This window comes from Macaca thibetana, chromosome 20 (genome assembly GCF_024542745.1).
Source record: "Macaca thibetana thibetana isolate TM-01 chromosome 20, ASM2454274v1, whole genome shotgun sequence".
Classification (NCBI taxonomy): Eukaryota; Metazoa; Chordata; class Mammalia; order Primates; family Cercopithecidae; genus Macaca; species Macaca thibetana.
Window position 1 is genome coordinate 12,594,370 of NC_065597.1, and position 15,228 is coordinate 12,609,597.

The window sequence follows — 15,228 nt, forward strand, 5'->3', positions numbered from 1 at the left end:
GAACTTTTCTGAGCCCTTCTCCTCTGTGTAACGGAGTTAATATATCACATCACAGAGTGAGGACTGTAGCGACTCAGTAAGATGACACATGAAAGTGCTCTGCCCCCAGAAAGCACTTCATCAACAACAGCTTCTCTTCCCTTTAAAGGACAAATGGCATTTGGACAAGCAATGATGGAGGTATGACGGTTCACTGTGGGGAATGAGAGGAAGCAAAAGTACAGTGGTAGAAACAAATAACGTGTTCCAGAGAACAAGCAGGCCAGTCTGCCTGGAAGCAGGATCCGCCACAGGACACAAAGGGAAGCAAAACTCAAAGCCAGGATGAGAATCACCATGGGGAGCAAAATTAAAGTATTCTAGCCACTGCCCCACAGTACCTAGCAGGATATGGGAGATTAGTAAGTATTTACTGAACTTGCCAAGTCTCAAATGCTCAGAAGGGTGCAAAATTATACATATTCATCAGTCTCTTTTTAAGGGTCAAAGTATAATGTGGCCCAATGCAAACAAATCTCTTTTAACACACAAGACTAATGTTTAGAAGTCAAGACACTCAGATGTTTGCTAAAAATGAAAGCGGCGATGAGTAGGAGGCTCTGAAACTTTTCCATCCCCACTCATGCCCTAGTGCAAGGCTTGGAAGCCCACATGTGGGGCTTCAGAACCGGCAGGGATGGCTACGTCGTCACTGCCCGCTCCTGCGTCACATTCTAGCAGTCTGAGCAAGCCTTGGTGGTAACTTAGCTGAAAGTTACTTCATTCACGGAAGTAATACCAGGCCCAACCAGGACCACCAACCAGCCCCAAAATTTCTACAAAGAAGGTCTTCATACTTGGGATTCTTCTCTCCAGGGAGGGGTTGGTTGAGAACGGTGGGCTTGGATGGTGGCGCTGGAGCGGCCTCCTGGGAGGAGTTGAGGCCTGCGCTGGGCTCAGTACTCTGGCTGTCCTCCTCCAAGACCAATCTGCTTATTGTCATGCGCTTGTTCTTGGGCTGCAGTTCCGAGCCACCCTCACCCTCAGCTGGGGCTGAACTTTCATTATCATCTTTTCTGGGTCTCTTGTTTTTGAGGGCTGGTGATGCTGGGGAAGCTTGAGTAGGAAGAACCAGATCCTTCTGGTCCAGTTTTGCAAAGGCTGCCTCAGAATCCTGTGCACCAGACAGAGTCTTGAAAGCTGCTTTCAGAGTCATCATTCCAATGGTGGTTGGAGGATTCCGTAGCTGCCTGCAAATAAAGCATAGGCACAAAGATCTTTTTCACCACTGTTGATGCTCATCCAAACGGCCACAACTTTTTTGAAGTTTGAAGCTTCAAATTAGATAGAGGACTCCTCCAGTTGAGGAGGCTTTAAATGTAATATGTAAGTTGTATTATGAATTTAAAACTCCAAGTTAGATAACCTTTATTTTACTTCTCATTTTATTTTTAGAGATAGAGTCTGGGTCTGTCCTAGACAGTAGACAGGACAGAGAGATAGGATACAGTGGCACAAACACAGCTCGCTGTATCCTAGAACTCCTAGGCTCAAGCGATCTGCCCACCTCGGCCTCCCAAAGTGCTGGGATTACAGGCCTGATCCACCACACCTGGCCTACAACACATTTATGAACAGGATCTTGAGAATTCTCAGAGTAAAAGACATGCCACACAGTCTTGAAACAATGAGAAACTGCCTTTTAAAAACAAAGTTCATCTATCATTTGGAACAGTTAGTATGCTTTAGGGAAAAACTGTTAGGAGAGGGCAAACTGGCAGCCTGCGGGCCAAATCCAGCTGCCAGTCTGCCTTGTTGTCCAACTCACATGAAAAAAATTTTTTTTAAGTAGATCAACTGTCAACATCCAAAAATTGGGAAATCTCACGGAAAACCCTGGACATCTCATACAAAAATCTGAGCACCTGAAGCCTGAGCATTCTTGGATACTCCCACAGAGCAACAACCACAAGAAGCGGAAAAGCAAATGCCCTGGTTCCTGGCCCCACGCTCTCAGCCTAGGTCCACTTTGTTCCTTTAGGTTTCCTACCAGGCCCTGAAAGGGCATCTAAGCTTGTAACCCCTGCTTTAGGAACTGGTTTTGGGATTCGACTCACAGATCTGAACAGTGCTTCCTGAATGTATGAAGAGATTAGGTGTCCACAAGGAAGTACTGAGTCAATATGGGCGAGGCAAGGAGAGAAATGGTGAAAGAGCCTTTGAGGAATGGCCAATCAGGAAGTTGTCAGGGACCCCAGGCGTCCTGTCTCCTCATCTTCCCAGGGTGTGCTGTCTCCCACAGTGCCCTGTACGAGTAACCTCGTAACACGTCAGCAGGTCAGATCGCCGAGAGGAACTGATCCTGCTCTAAGGAGGAGACTGCTTCCAACAACCACCCCAGTGTTCTACCCAGGATCACAAGAGAGCATCTTCTTCCAACAACCACCCCAGTGTTTCACCCAGGATCACAAGAGAGCATCTTCTTACCTTGTGGGTTCTCTGGGTGGCTTTTCCACAGGCCCTGGTGCTGGCTGTTTATCTTCCTTCCCTGGACTTGAGGCAGCGGACTCAGATTTCAAAGCCTTTTTGGCCATCTGGGAAAGGAAGGATGTCATCAGGAAGAAGAGGCCACAGAATTGCATTAATTCTCTGCTTCTTTCACCAAGAATATACTCAATATGCAAACAAGTTCACTTACAAATCCAATCTAGGTATAAAACGAAGGACATAAAATAGGAGAGAACTTATAAGACTTATAAATCAAGCTTTTTTTATTCAAACTTAAGATAACTAATAAATTTTTTTTGAGAGGGAGTCTTGCTCTGTTGCCCAGGCTGCAGTACAGTGGTGCGATCTCCGCTCACTGCAACCTCCACCTCCTGGGTTCAAGCGATTCTCCCATCTCAGCCTCCCAAGTAGCTGGGATTATAGGTGCCCACCACCATGTCCGGTTAATTTCTGTATTTTAGTAGAGACGGGGTTTCATCATGTTGGCCGGGCTAGCCTCGAACTCCTGACCTCAAGTGATCTGCCCGCCTCGGCCTCCCAAAGTGCTGGGATTATAGGCATGAGCCACCATGCCTGGCAATACATGCTTACACTAATATATTCCAGTTTGTGTATAGAATTTTTTATAACTGTTTCTACAAATGTGTTGTCTTATTAACAACTGTTTGAGAATCCTTATCTATATAACACAAAGAGCCCTGAGTAGGCTAACCTTGCTCTAACTCCATCTGTTCATCTGTCTCCCTTGGCTTAAGTTTTAGACATTTCCAATCAGTCCAGTGTCATTCAGTTTCAGTTGTTTATCTGTAATATGTGGTGTCCTAAAAGCTAAGAGTTCTGTCCACACACAGACAGCAGCAGGATATTTTCCAGTTACCTGGAATGGAAAGGAAAGGACCCTAGGCCAGGCTCAACTATCTTGACACCTGCTCCCTGAATACCCCAAACTACCTGCTTATAAATAATCTGAGATTTGCCAAACGACTGCTAAGATCATGAACACTACCCTAATATGGGCCTGGCAGATCTGTTATGAAACAGAATATTTTCCACATTCTCAAAGTCCTGGTTTCTTTTGCCCAGGCTGAAGTGCAGTGGCACGACCACACCTCACCGGCAGCCTCAAGTGATCTTCCCACTTGGTTTCACCACGTTGCCCAGGTTGGTCTTGAACTCCTGAGCTCAAGCAACCTGCCCGCCCTGGCCTCCCAAAGTGCTGGGATTACAGGTGTGAACCACTGCACTCAGCCAAAGTCCTGGTTTCAAAAACAAAACAAAACCACTCTCACTCAGTGTTCCTTCATCACAGCCTCCCATCTGTGACAGCCTGGGTCTAGTTCTTCCCTATGCTGTCCTGAGCCTCACTGCTTCCATTCTTTTATCTCTTTGATCCAATTAAAGAATGTTTTCATTTGGCTTCTTTTGACCTTATACTTTCAGTGACACCTTTCTCTACACCATACCTTCTTCCTGTTAGCAACTCCATCGTACCATATCTACCAAACCACTCTTCCTCCAAACTTAGTTCACAAGTCATTGCCTTTGGGAACCACCATCGATTGTAAGCGAATGTTCTCCTTCAGCCATGGCAGATTAATCATGTATAAAGGAGATAAAAACGACAGAGGAGGGAGACCAGGTGTGTTCCATTTGCCTCTGCCAGTATCTGTGCTTTTGTATTTTTATTTATTTATTTTTTGAGACGGAATCTCACTCTGTTGCCCAGGCTGGAGTGCAATGGTGCAATCTTGGCTCACTGCAATCTCCATCTCTTGGGTTCAAGCGATTCTCCTGCCTCAGCTTCCAAAGTAGCTGGGATTACAGGTGCCTGCTACCACGCCCAGCTAATTTTTATATTTTTAGTAGAGATGGGGTTTCACCATGTTGTTCAGGTTGTTCTCGAACTCCTGACCTCAGGTGATCCACCCACCTGGGCCTCCCAAAGTGCTGGGATTACAGGCGTGAGCCATTGTGCCAGGACTGCTTTTGCATTTTTAAGGCATTTAATTAAGAAAGCTAGTGCACACAATTCAATGTCTTTTTCACACATTAACTCTTTTCACTTCAGATATTCTGATTCCCTGCACATCCTCAAGGGCACACCATGGTTATGGGAGAAGGGCCAAGGCGCACCGTGAGGAGGTAGGGCTCAGCGTCATCCAGGTGGCTCTCCAGGAAGCGCAGCATCTTCTGCTGGAAGGTCTCGTAGGAAAAGTTCTGGATGACAGGATGGGCCAAGTTCTTTTCTCGAATAATATTCAGGAGATCATTTCTCAGCTTCTACACAATGGACCGATATTTGCAACATGAGAAAGTAGAACTCCAGTAAAAATTCAATGATGATGAGGTGAGACAGACACTATGAGAACTTCTGCAATGCCGTCAATGCAAATCACTGGCACACATACAGGAAGGGAAGCCCAACACAAAGGACTGGTCAATAAATCAGGTTCAGCCACAGCGGGTTACTATGCAGCTATAAAAAACAGATGAAGAAGTTCCTTATGTGCTAACACAGAATTATTCCAAGATATAATATTAAGTGAAAAAAGCAATTTAGAAAAGTGTTCACATTAGTGTGTAGGATATGCTATCATGTGTATGAGAATGGGGAAAATGGATATATGTGGATGTCTGTATACACACACACACACAATTTGTTTGCACATGCATAGAGGATCTTTGAAAGGATAAAAGAAAAAAAAAAAAAAGAAACCGGTTGCCTGTGAAGGGAAGAAGATGGCCGAGGGTCAGAGATGAGAGAATTTTCACCAAACTCTTTTGTTATACCTTTTGAATTCTGTATTATGTACATGTATTACCTTTTCAAATAATGAAATTTAAATTTATATAGAGGCCAGGTGCAGTGGCTTACGCCTGTAATCCCAGCACTTTGGGAGGTCGAGACAGGCGGATCACTTGAGGTCAGGAGTCTGAGACCAGCCTGGCCAACATGCTAAAATCCCGTCTCTACTAAAAACACAAAAAAATTAGCCCAGCATGAAGGCACACGCCTGTAATCCCAGCTACTCCAGAGGCTGAGGCAAGAGAACTGCTTGAACCTGGGAGGTGGAAGTTGCAGTGAGCCAAGATTGAGCCACTGTACTCCAGCCTGGGCAACAGAGCAAGACTCCATCAAAAAAAAAAAAAAAAGTATATAGAAGAAATGGTTGGGCATGATGATTCATGTAATCCCAGCACTCTGGGAGGCCGAGGTGGCAGGATCACTTGAGCTCAGGAGATCCAGACCAGCCTGGGCAACATAAAGAGAAGTCGTCTCTACAAAAAATTTTAAAAATTAGCCATGTGTGGTGGCATGCAGCTGTGAACCCAGCTACTGGGGAGGATGAGGTGGAAGAACTGCTTGAGCTCAGGAAGTTGAGGCTGCAGTGAACTATAATTGCACCACTGCACCCCAGCCTGAGCAACAGAGCGAGACTCTGCCTCAAAAAAAAATTTTTTTTTAAATGAATAAAAAGGAAGAAGAAAAAATAAAAGCAGGGGACCAACAGAACTGTTGACACCAGGAAACAGGTGCTATGTCCTCACCAGAGAAGCTTCCTCACATCTGCAGGATCAACATTTAATGTAAATAAAGTTAGAAGCATTACAACATTTGTCAGCTTCATACCCGGTACTGATCATTTAAATCAATGGTCTGTTATGAACCAGACAGAAATGAGGCAAGTGAAGAATTTATGTAAATTTCTCTAATGAAAACAATCTTACAGTGAGTTATCTTGGATATAAAAGGTAACTCGCTGCAGGTGTTACATGCTGAAAGGAGACTATTTAGGTAATATTCCTGACCAAGAACCCTTTCCTTGTTTTCCCACAAAAAGCAATGAGATGGATGTAAGTCACAGGAGCAAAAATGTATCAAATTTACCTGAGTTGTGGGGTCCTTGGACATATGTTTTTTCAAAATTTTTGAAGCCTTTTCAAATTCTTTGTTTTTGATACAAATAATGACAGCCTAAAAAGGAAGGGAAAAACCTTTTTTTACTTTTGTAATGACAGGTGTAATCAGAGTATCAAACATTCTCTCACATTGTACCAAATTCCTGTACTTAAAAACTAACAATTATTAAGCCAGGCACGGTGGCTCACACCTGTAATCCCAGCACTTTGGGAGGCCAAGGCGGGTGGATCATCTGAGGTCGGGAGTTCGAGACCAGCCTGACCAACATGGAGAAACCCCAACTCTACTGAAAATACAAAATTTTCTGGGTGTGGAGGCGCATGCCTGTAATCCCAGCTACTTGGGAGGCTGAAACAGAATTGTTTGAACCCGGGATGTGGAGGTTGCAGTAAGCCGAGATCACGCCACTGCACTCCAGCATGGGCAACAAGAGCGAAACTCTGTCTCAAAAAAAACCAAAAAACTACCTAACAATTATCGTTCAAGTGTTATGAACCACTGGAAGCTGTCTCTTTCTGCTTGTAAGGGAGTCGCTTTTCAACAATACAATGGCTTTTGTTACATGGCTGATAGAGCAAAATCTGATCCCCTGGATTACAGACCATTTAACCAATTTCAATAGTGCCTCCTGAGGAAAGACGCAATGGACAGGAGTCATTCTAGGTCCCAGTAATTTCAGGTCCCCAGAACAATTGATTCTGTTCTTTTTGGATGCAAAAGCTTTAAAGCAAAGGGGGGATGAGGGAGGGAGGATATAGTGTAGGGGGAAAAAAAGGGATTTGCTGACCACAGAGTTCTGCTAGTTCCATTCTGGAAAGGCCTGAGGCCAGTTCTGTAGGAGAATGAAAGGACAACCCCTTACTACCATAAACCCCAGCTGGCAACTTCAATTAAAGCACCTAGGGAACTACTGAAGCCAACAAACCCAGGTCATTCACAAGCAGCAAATAAAAAGGGCAAAGTTCCAGGTAAGATAAGGAGTCATCAGTCACAGAGAGAAACAAGAGTCCTTCCATAAAGAAACCTCAAGAGAATATACAGAGGAAAAATAACAGTGACTGAACACTTACAAGGAAGTTATAATACATAGGAACATTTTTAAAAATTAGAAGAGCCAAGAAAAAATTGGGAGTATCTGAAGTTATATGATAGAATAAAGCAGCTACCTCAAATCCTGTCTGAGATACAGATTCTTTAAAAAGACCACTATACAAAAAAAGGCAAGCCGGCTAGGTGTGGTAGCTTACAACTGTACAACTGTATTCCCACACTTTGGTAGGCCAAGGTGGGAGGATCACTTGAGCTCAGGAGTTTGAGACCAGCCTGGGGAACACAGGGAGACCCTGTCTCTCCCCCCCAAAAAAAACCACCTAGCCAGGCATCTTGGTGTGTGCCTGTGGTCCCAGCTACTCAGGAGGCTGAGGTAGGAGCATCACTTGGGTCTGGGAGATTGGGGCTGCAGTGAGCCGAGATTGCACCACTGCACTCCAGCCTGGGCAAGAGAGACTCCGTCTCAAAAAACAACAACAAAAAACCCATAAGTATGTAGGACTTTTTTTTAAAGGATGTAGCCTTGAGCTTGGCTCCTTTCACGTTGTATAATGCCTTTAAGGTCCATCCATGTTGGTGCACTGTCAATAGTTCACTTTTTCTTGTTGTTGAGCAGTATTCCATTCCATGAATGTACTATAGTTTATACATTAATCCACTGAAGGACACTTGAGATGTCTGCAATTTATGGTTATTATAAATAAAGATGCTAAAACATTCATGTACAGGTTTTGATATGAATAGAACTTCTCATTTCTCTAAGGTAAATACCCAAGAATAGGATTGCATGGTCTTATGGAAAATATGTTAATGAGAAATGGCCAAACTACTTTCTGGAGTAGCTGTATCATTTCGCATTCCCATCAGCAATGTATGAGAGTTCCAGTTGCTCCACATCCTCACTAGTGCTTTTTAAAACACAGGCTGAGTGTGGTGGCTCACGCCTATGATCTCAGCACTTCAAAAGGCCAAGGTAGGAGGATCATTTGAGCCCCAGAGTTCAAGTCCAGCATGGGCAACATAGTGAGATCCCATCTCTATTTAAAAAACAAACAAAAAGTGTACATACTTATGTACAACATGATGTTTTGAAACATGGAACTAGCACTTTTTAGTTAGTATTTTTTTATTGATTTTTCTTGAGATAGGGTCTATATCACCTAGGCTGAACTCAAACTCTTGGCCTCAAGCAATCCTCCCACCTCAGGTACCCAAATAGCAGGGATTACAGGCATGTGACACCAGGTCCCACTATGGGTATTTTTTAAAATTCAACCATTCTAATCGGTATTTGAATCTACTGTGGTTTTAATTTGTATTTCCTTAATGAGTAAATAATGTTGAACATCTTTTCATGTAACTTTTTTTTTTGCCATCTGTATTCTTTTTGGTGAGCCTTTTGCCCACTTAAAACTAGGGTTGTATAGGCTCATTTCTTTTGAGAGCTCTTGGTACATTCTGGATACCAGTTCTTTGTCAGGCGTGATTTGTAAATATTTTCTCCCAACCTATAGGCTGCTTTTCCATTCTCTTAGCAGTGTTTTTCTCAGAGCAAAAGTTTAAAATTTTGATTAAGTCCTATATATCAATTTTTCTTCTTAGGAATGTTTTTAAATTCTTATCTAAGATTTTTTTGTCTAACTCCAGGACATAAAGATTCCTTCATGTTTCCTCTAAGTTTTATGGTTTCACATTTTACATTTAGATTATAATTTTGAGTGAATTTTTGTTCAAGATCTGAGCTTACCGTCAAAGTTCATTTCTGCATATGGACATTCAATTGTTTCAACAACATTTGTTGAAAAGACTATCCTTTTCCCATTGAATAGCTTTCACATCTTTGTCAAAAATCAATTAGTCATATTTGTGTGGGTCTGTTTTTACATGCTCTCTTCTGTTCCACTAATCTCTATAGTCCTAAGTACTGTAACTTTCTTATAATTCTTAAAATTGGGTAGTATGAGTTCAACTTTTCAATATAACACTTTTTGGTTATTTTAATTCCTTTGCCTTTCCATACAAATTTTAGAATCAGTCATTCTGTATCTATAGAAAATCATGCTGAGGCCAGACAGGGTGGCTCAAATCTGTAATCCCAGCACCTTGGAAGGTTGAGGTGGGAACATCACTTGAGCCCAGGTGTTCAAGGCCAGACTGCGCAACATGGGAACATAGGGAGACTCCATCTTTACCAAAAACAAAAAAAATTAGCCAGGCAAAGTGGCACATGCCTGTGGTCCCAGTTACTGTAGAGGGTAAAGTGGGAAGAGCACCTGAGCCCAGGAGGTGGAGGCTGCAGTGAGCCATGATCATGCCACTGCCTTCCAGCCCAGATGACAGAGCGAGACCTTGTCTCATTTAAAAAAAAAAAAAACACACACACACACAAAGAAAAGAAAGAAAATCCTGGCCGGGTGCAGTGGCTCACATGTGTAATCCCAGCAAGCACTTTAGGAGGCCGAGGTGGGCGGATCATGAGGTCAGGAGATCAAGACCATTCTAGCTAACATGGTGAAATCCTGTCTCTACTAAAAATACAAAAAAAAAAAAAAAAATTAGCTGGGCATGGTGACAGGCGCCTGTAGTCCCGCCTACTCAGGTGGCTGAGGCAGAAGAATGGCGTGAACCCAGGAGGTGGAGCTTACAGTGAGCTGAGATCGCGCCACTGCACTCCAGCCTGGGCAACAGTGCAAGGCTCCGTCTCAAAAAGAAAAGAAAATCCTGCTAGGCCGGGTGTGACGGCTCATGCCTGTAATCCCAGCACTTTGGGAGGCCGAGGCGGGAGGATCGCCTGAGGTTGGGAGTTTGAGACCAGCCTGGCCAACATGGTGAAACCCCATCTCTACAAAAACATACAAAAATTAGCCAGGTGTCAAGGGACGCACCTGTAAACCCAGCTCCTCAGGAGGCTGAAGCATGAGAATCGCTTGAACCTAGGAGATGGAGGTTGCTGTGAGCTGAGATTGTGCCACTGCACTCCAACGTGGGCAACAGAGCAAGATTCCATCTCAAAAAACAAAAGAAAATCCTGCTGAGATTGTTACTAGAATTGTATTAACTCCATAGATCAATGGGAGATAAGCGACATCTTAATTCATGTCTTCCAATCCATGAACATGGTCTGTCTTTCCATGTGGTCTTAATTTCTTTTTTTTTTCTTTTTTGAGATGAAGTCTTGCTCTGTCACCACACTGAAGTGCACTGGCGCAATCTCAGCTCACTGCAACCTCCACCTCCCGGGTTTAAGCGATTCTCCCACCTCAGCTTTCCAAGTAGCTGGGACTACAGGCGCACACCACCACACCCAGCTAATTTTTGTATTTTTAGTAGAGACGGGGTTTCATCGTGTTGGCCAGGATGGTCTCAATCTCTTGACCTCATGATCTGCCCACCTCAGCCTCCCAAAGTGCTGGGATTACAGGTGTGAGCCACCATGCCTGGCCTTACTTTCATCAGCATTTTACATTTTTCCACATACAGTTCCTTCACATTTTGCTAGACTTACATGTATTTATTTTTCTTTCTGTTTTGGAGCCATTGTAAATGGCATTGTTTTGGTAATGTCATCTTGAATTGTTCACTGCTAGTATATGGAAATATGACTGACTTTTCCTTTTTTACTTTAAAATGCTGTTTTCATGTGATGTATGACTGATTTTTGGGTTGATCTTGCTAAACTTACAGGATTTTTTTTTTTTTTTACTTCATGGGATTTCTACATAGTCCTGCCATCTGCAAAAAGAAATAATTTTATTATTTCCTCTCCATTCTGTACGCTTTTTCATCCTTGCCTTATTGCACTGGTTAGGTCTTTCAGTATGATGTTGAATACAAGTGGTGAGCACTCCAATTTTTACCATTAAGAACATTAGCTGTGGGCTTTTTGTAGACACCTTTTATCAGGTTGAGGAAGTTCCCTTCATTCCTAGTTTGCTAAGTGTTTTTATCATGAACTAATGTTGAATTTTGTCAATTTCAGCATCAATTTATATGATCATACAGTTTTTCTCTTAATATGGTGGACTACACTGATTGATTTTCAAATATAGTGAAGCAGCCTTGCATTCCTGGACTTTGGTTTTCCCCACTCTGTCACACTCTAACTGCATCTGCATCCAGGGCCAAGCAGCAGGACAGACAGTGGAAGAAGGCTATGGAATTTGTTCCATGTTCTGGGGATCACAGCCCCTTTGGTGAGAAAAAGAGTTCTCCTTCACTTTTAGGTGCCTTCACTGTTGCCACTGTCATTGCTAGGCAGCTGCTGCCACCAGGATAGTACCACCTGGGGGCCAGGGCAAGAAAGAAGGGAAAAAAGAGAAAAAATTGGGATTTCTTTCACCACCTCTGACCCTTAAGAGATCCCTCCTTGCCCCTCAGACCAGAAAGAGAAAGCTTCTCTTGGTGCTCTTTCCATTCACATCTGGAGTGCATTTCCAGGTTTCAGACTGCCTTTGAGTCTGGGCTGGGTGATACCAGAGAAGGAAAAAATGGTAAACTATTCATCACTGGTTTGGTGGAACTTCAAATTCTGGTCTCCTTCCCCATATGCCTATTTCCAGATAGAATCCTCAGATAGCTACTCCATGCATTCTGTCCAAGACTTATAATTACATTAAGAGGGAGAGATAGAAGAGAGTATGTTTACTCTATGTTCCCCAGAATTGGAACACATATCCTTCTATATTTAATGTGTGAAACAAGAAAGGAAATATGAATGCTTTCAAATTGAAATGTAGAAGTCTGCTTCAAAGGTTGTGCTATGAGCTTATCTTTTAAAACTATGTATTAGTTTCCTGTGGGGGAAAAAATTTAAAAAGATGAATCACTGCTTTTTCACCTGGCAGTTCTCAGAAATAAGTATAGCTTCAGGCCGGGCGCGGTAGCTCACGCCTGTAATCCCAGCCGAGGCGGGGGGATCATGAGGTCAGGACATCGAGACCATCCTGGTTAACACGGTGAAACCCCGTCTCTACTAAAAATACAAAAAAATTAGCCGGGTGTGGTGGCGGGCGCCTGTAGTCCCAGCAACTTGGGAGACTGAGGCAGGAGAATGGTGTGAACCCGGGAGACAGAGCTTGCACTGAGCCAAGATTACACCACTGCACTCCAGTCTGGGCAAAAGAGTGAGACTCTGTCTCAAAAAAAAAGAAAAAAAGAGTAAGTATAGCTTCTTCTCTTACGTATTTGTTAAGGTTTTTAGGGTATAAGCAAGATCAGTGGTCTCTGGGTAAGTTAAATAAAAGATTTTCAAAATAAGTAAGGTAGGTTTATGTTGGGAAGAAATGCCAGAAAGCACATATATTAACAGAGGAAGAGAAGACCAAAACTCACAGAACTGAAGAATAAAGAAAAGATGCAAAAAGAAGCAAGGCTGTTTTGGGAAGTAGCAATGTTTAAAAAGCCTCAACAAATATTTTTGTTTCAAAAATTAAAGTTCTAAAAGAGTGTATCTGATATACAAGCAACCCAAATGGGGTAAGGCCCCCAAAGAACATCAAGCTGCTGTTGCCAAAGGTGCAGGGGAGAATACTGCACAGTAAAAAGCAACAAGTAAATGCTTCACGGACATGCTACATGTGTTGCTATCCCTTGTCCTCCAAAGAAACCTAACTGATCAATCTCTCCTTTAGTTATGAAGAGAAAACAAATATAGTCTTGATATAATTAACAGCTTGCAAAAGCAGGTCTCAAATTTTTGGTCTCAGGATTCTTTTATATTCCTCTTAAAATGTTAATGCAGACCTTCAAAGAGCTTTCTGTTTATGTAGGTTATATTAGTTGATATTCACTGTATTAGAAACATAAAACAGAAAATTTAAAATATTTATTAATTCATTAAAAAATAACAATAAACTCATTACAGGGTAACATAAATAACACTTCATGAAAAATTACGGCATTTACTAAGATAAAAGTTTAATGAGAAGAGTAGCATTGTTTTTCATTTTGAAAATCTCTTTAATATCTGGTTTAATATAGAAGATAGCTAGATTCTCATAACTGCTTCTGTACTCAATCTGTTGGGATATGTTGTTTCGGTAGAGGGTTTTTTTTTTTTTTTTTTTTTTTTTTTGAGACAAAGTTTTGCTCTGTCGCCCAGGCTGGAATGCAGTGGTGTGATCTCAGCTCAATGCAGCCTCCCCACCTCGTGGGTTCAAGCGATTTTCATGCCTCAGCCTCCCGAGTGGCTGGGATTACAGACTCGTGCCACCACACCTGGCTAATTTTTGCATTTTTAGTAGTGACAGGGTTCACCATATTGGCCAGTCTGGTCTCAAACTTCTGACCTCAAGTAATCCACCCATCTTAGCCTCCCAAACTGCTGAGATTACAAGCGTGAGCCACCATGCCCCACCCGTGGGCATTTTAAAAAATCTGGTTTTATACACATATGAAGTTGAAAATGGAGGAGTACTTTAATAGCTTTTTCAGAAAACTGTGGCTACTCTTGTTTGATTCTACACAAAACCATAGTAAGTAAACTTTAATCTGTCACATTAAAATTCATCAGTCAGCCGGGCGTGGTGGCTCACTCCTGTAATCCGAGCACTTTGGGAGGTCAAGGTGGGTAGATCATGAGGTCAGGAGTTCAAGACCAGCCTGGCCAAGATGGTGAAACCCCATCTCTACTAAAAATACAAAACTTAGCCAGGTGTGGTGGTGGACACCTGTAATCACAGCTACCTACTCAGGAGGCCGAGGTGGAGAACTGCTTGAACCCAGGAGGTGGAGCTTGCAGTGAGCTGAGATCGTGCCACTGTACTCCAGCCTAGGCGACAGAGAGAGACGCCATCTCAAAACAAAAAAAATAAAAAATAAAAAATAAATCCATCAGTTATCTTGTAGTTTAAATAGATCTTTCGTCTATGAATGATTTTGTAATAGCATGCATTGGTCATCTGGAAAATACTGGTTCACTGAGTTACGAAGATCTTCAAATGTTGGCACATTCATTAAATCTTTTTTGTTTTCTGAGCTGAAGTTTTACTGTCGCCCAGTCTGGAGTGCAGTGACACGATCTCGGCTCATGGCAACCTGCCACTCCCGGGTTCAAGCAATTCTCCTGCCTCAGTCTCCCGAGTAGCTGGGATTACAGGTGCCTATCACCATGCCTGGCTAATTTTTTTTTGTATTTTTAGTAGAAATGAGGTTTCACCATGTTGGCCAGTCTGGTCTCGAACTCCTGACCTCAGGTGATCTACCCACCTTGGCCTCCCAAAGTGCTGGGATTACAGGCGTGAGCCACCGTGCCCAGCCTAAAAATATTTTTTAAATGTCAGTTGTTAATATTACCAATCTTCAGAAAAGACTAAGTATTGGGAAGCTATCAAGCACACGAATACAAGTTTTCCAAAATTCTATTTTTCACTTGAAAGCTTAAACTTTATCATTGGCAACAAATACTGTCACTTGTTTTATGTGACAGGTTTGCTTTACTCATTCTCAAGAAAATGACTGCCAAATACCCAAGTGTGAACAACTGTAATTTGTCAGTTGTTCTTTCAGGTAAAATAGTATTCCACAAAAAAAGCAGCTAGCTCAGCATGCAACTCTAATAATGACACAAGTACTTTTCCTGGTAACCATCATGTTTTGGTATGTGGCAGAAACATTTTAGGCATACTTCCTTTTTTTTTTTTTTTTTGACAGGGTCTTCAGTCTGTTGTCCAGGCTCGAATACAGTGGTGTGGTATCAGCTTACTGCAACCTCCACCTCCCGGGCTCAGGCGATCCTTCTGCCTCAGCTTCCCAAGTAGCTGGCACCACAG

At 42.7% G+C, this 15,228-nt stretch overlaps 2 protein-coding genes across 4 annotated transcripts in view; both read right to left on the bottom strand.

Annotated features, from left to right (window-relative positions):
• Positions 1-15,228, bottom strand: part of COG8 (component of oligomeric golgi complex 8) — a 175,774-nt gene that overhangs the window by 38,419 nt on the left and 122,127 nt on the right. The window lies entirely within an intron of this gene.
• The window catches only part of TERF2 (telomeric repeat binding factor 2), a 31,928-nt gene that overhangs the window by 12,000 nt on the left and 4,700 nt on the right, over positions 1-15,228 (bottom strand). For all 3 annotated transcript variants that reach the window (XM_050773363.1, XM_050773362.1, XM_050773364.1), the window contains exons 4-7: positions 6,377-6,463; positions 4,621-4,767; positions 2,467-2,573; positions 837-1,229 (exon numbers count right to left, since the gene is read on the bottom strand). In XM_050773363.1, coding sequence (XP_050629320.1) covers positions 837-1,229; positions 2,467-2,573; positions 4,621-4,767; positions 6,377-6,463 — 734 coding nt within the window. The remainder of the gene's footprint in view (positions 1-836; positions 1,230-2,466; positions 2,574-4,620; positions 4,768-6,376; positions 6,464-15,228) is intronic.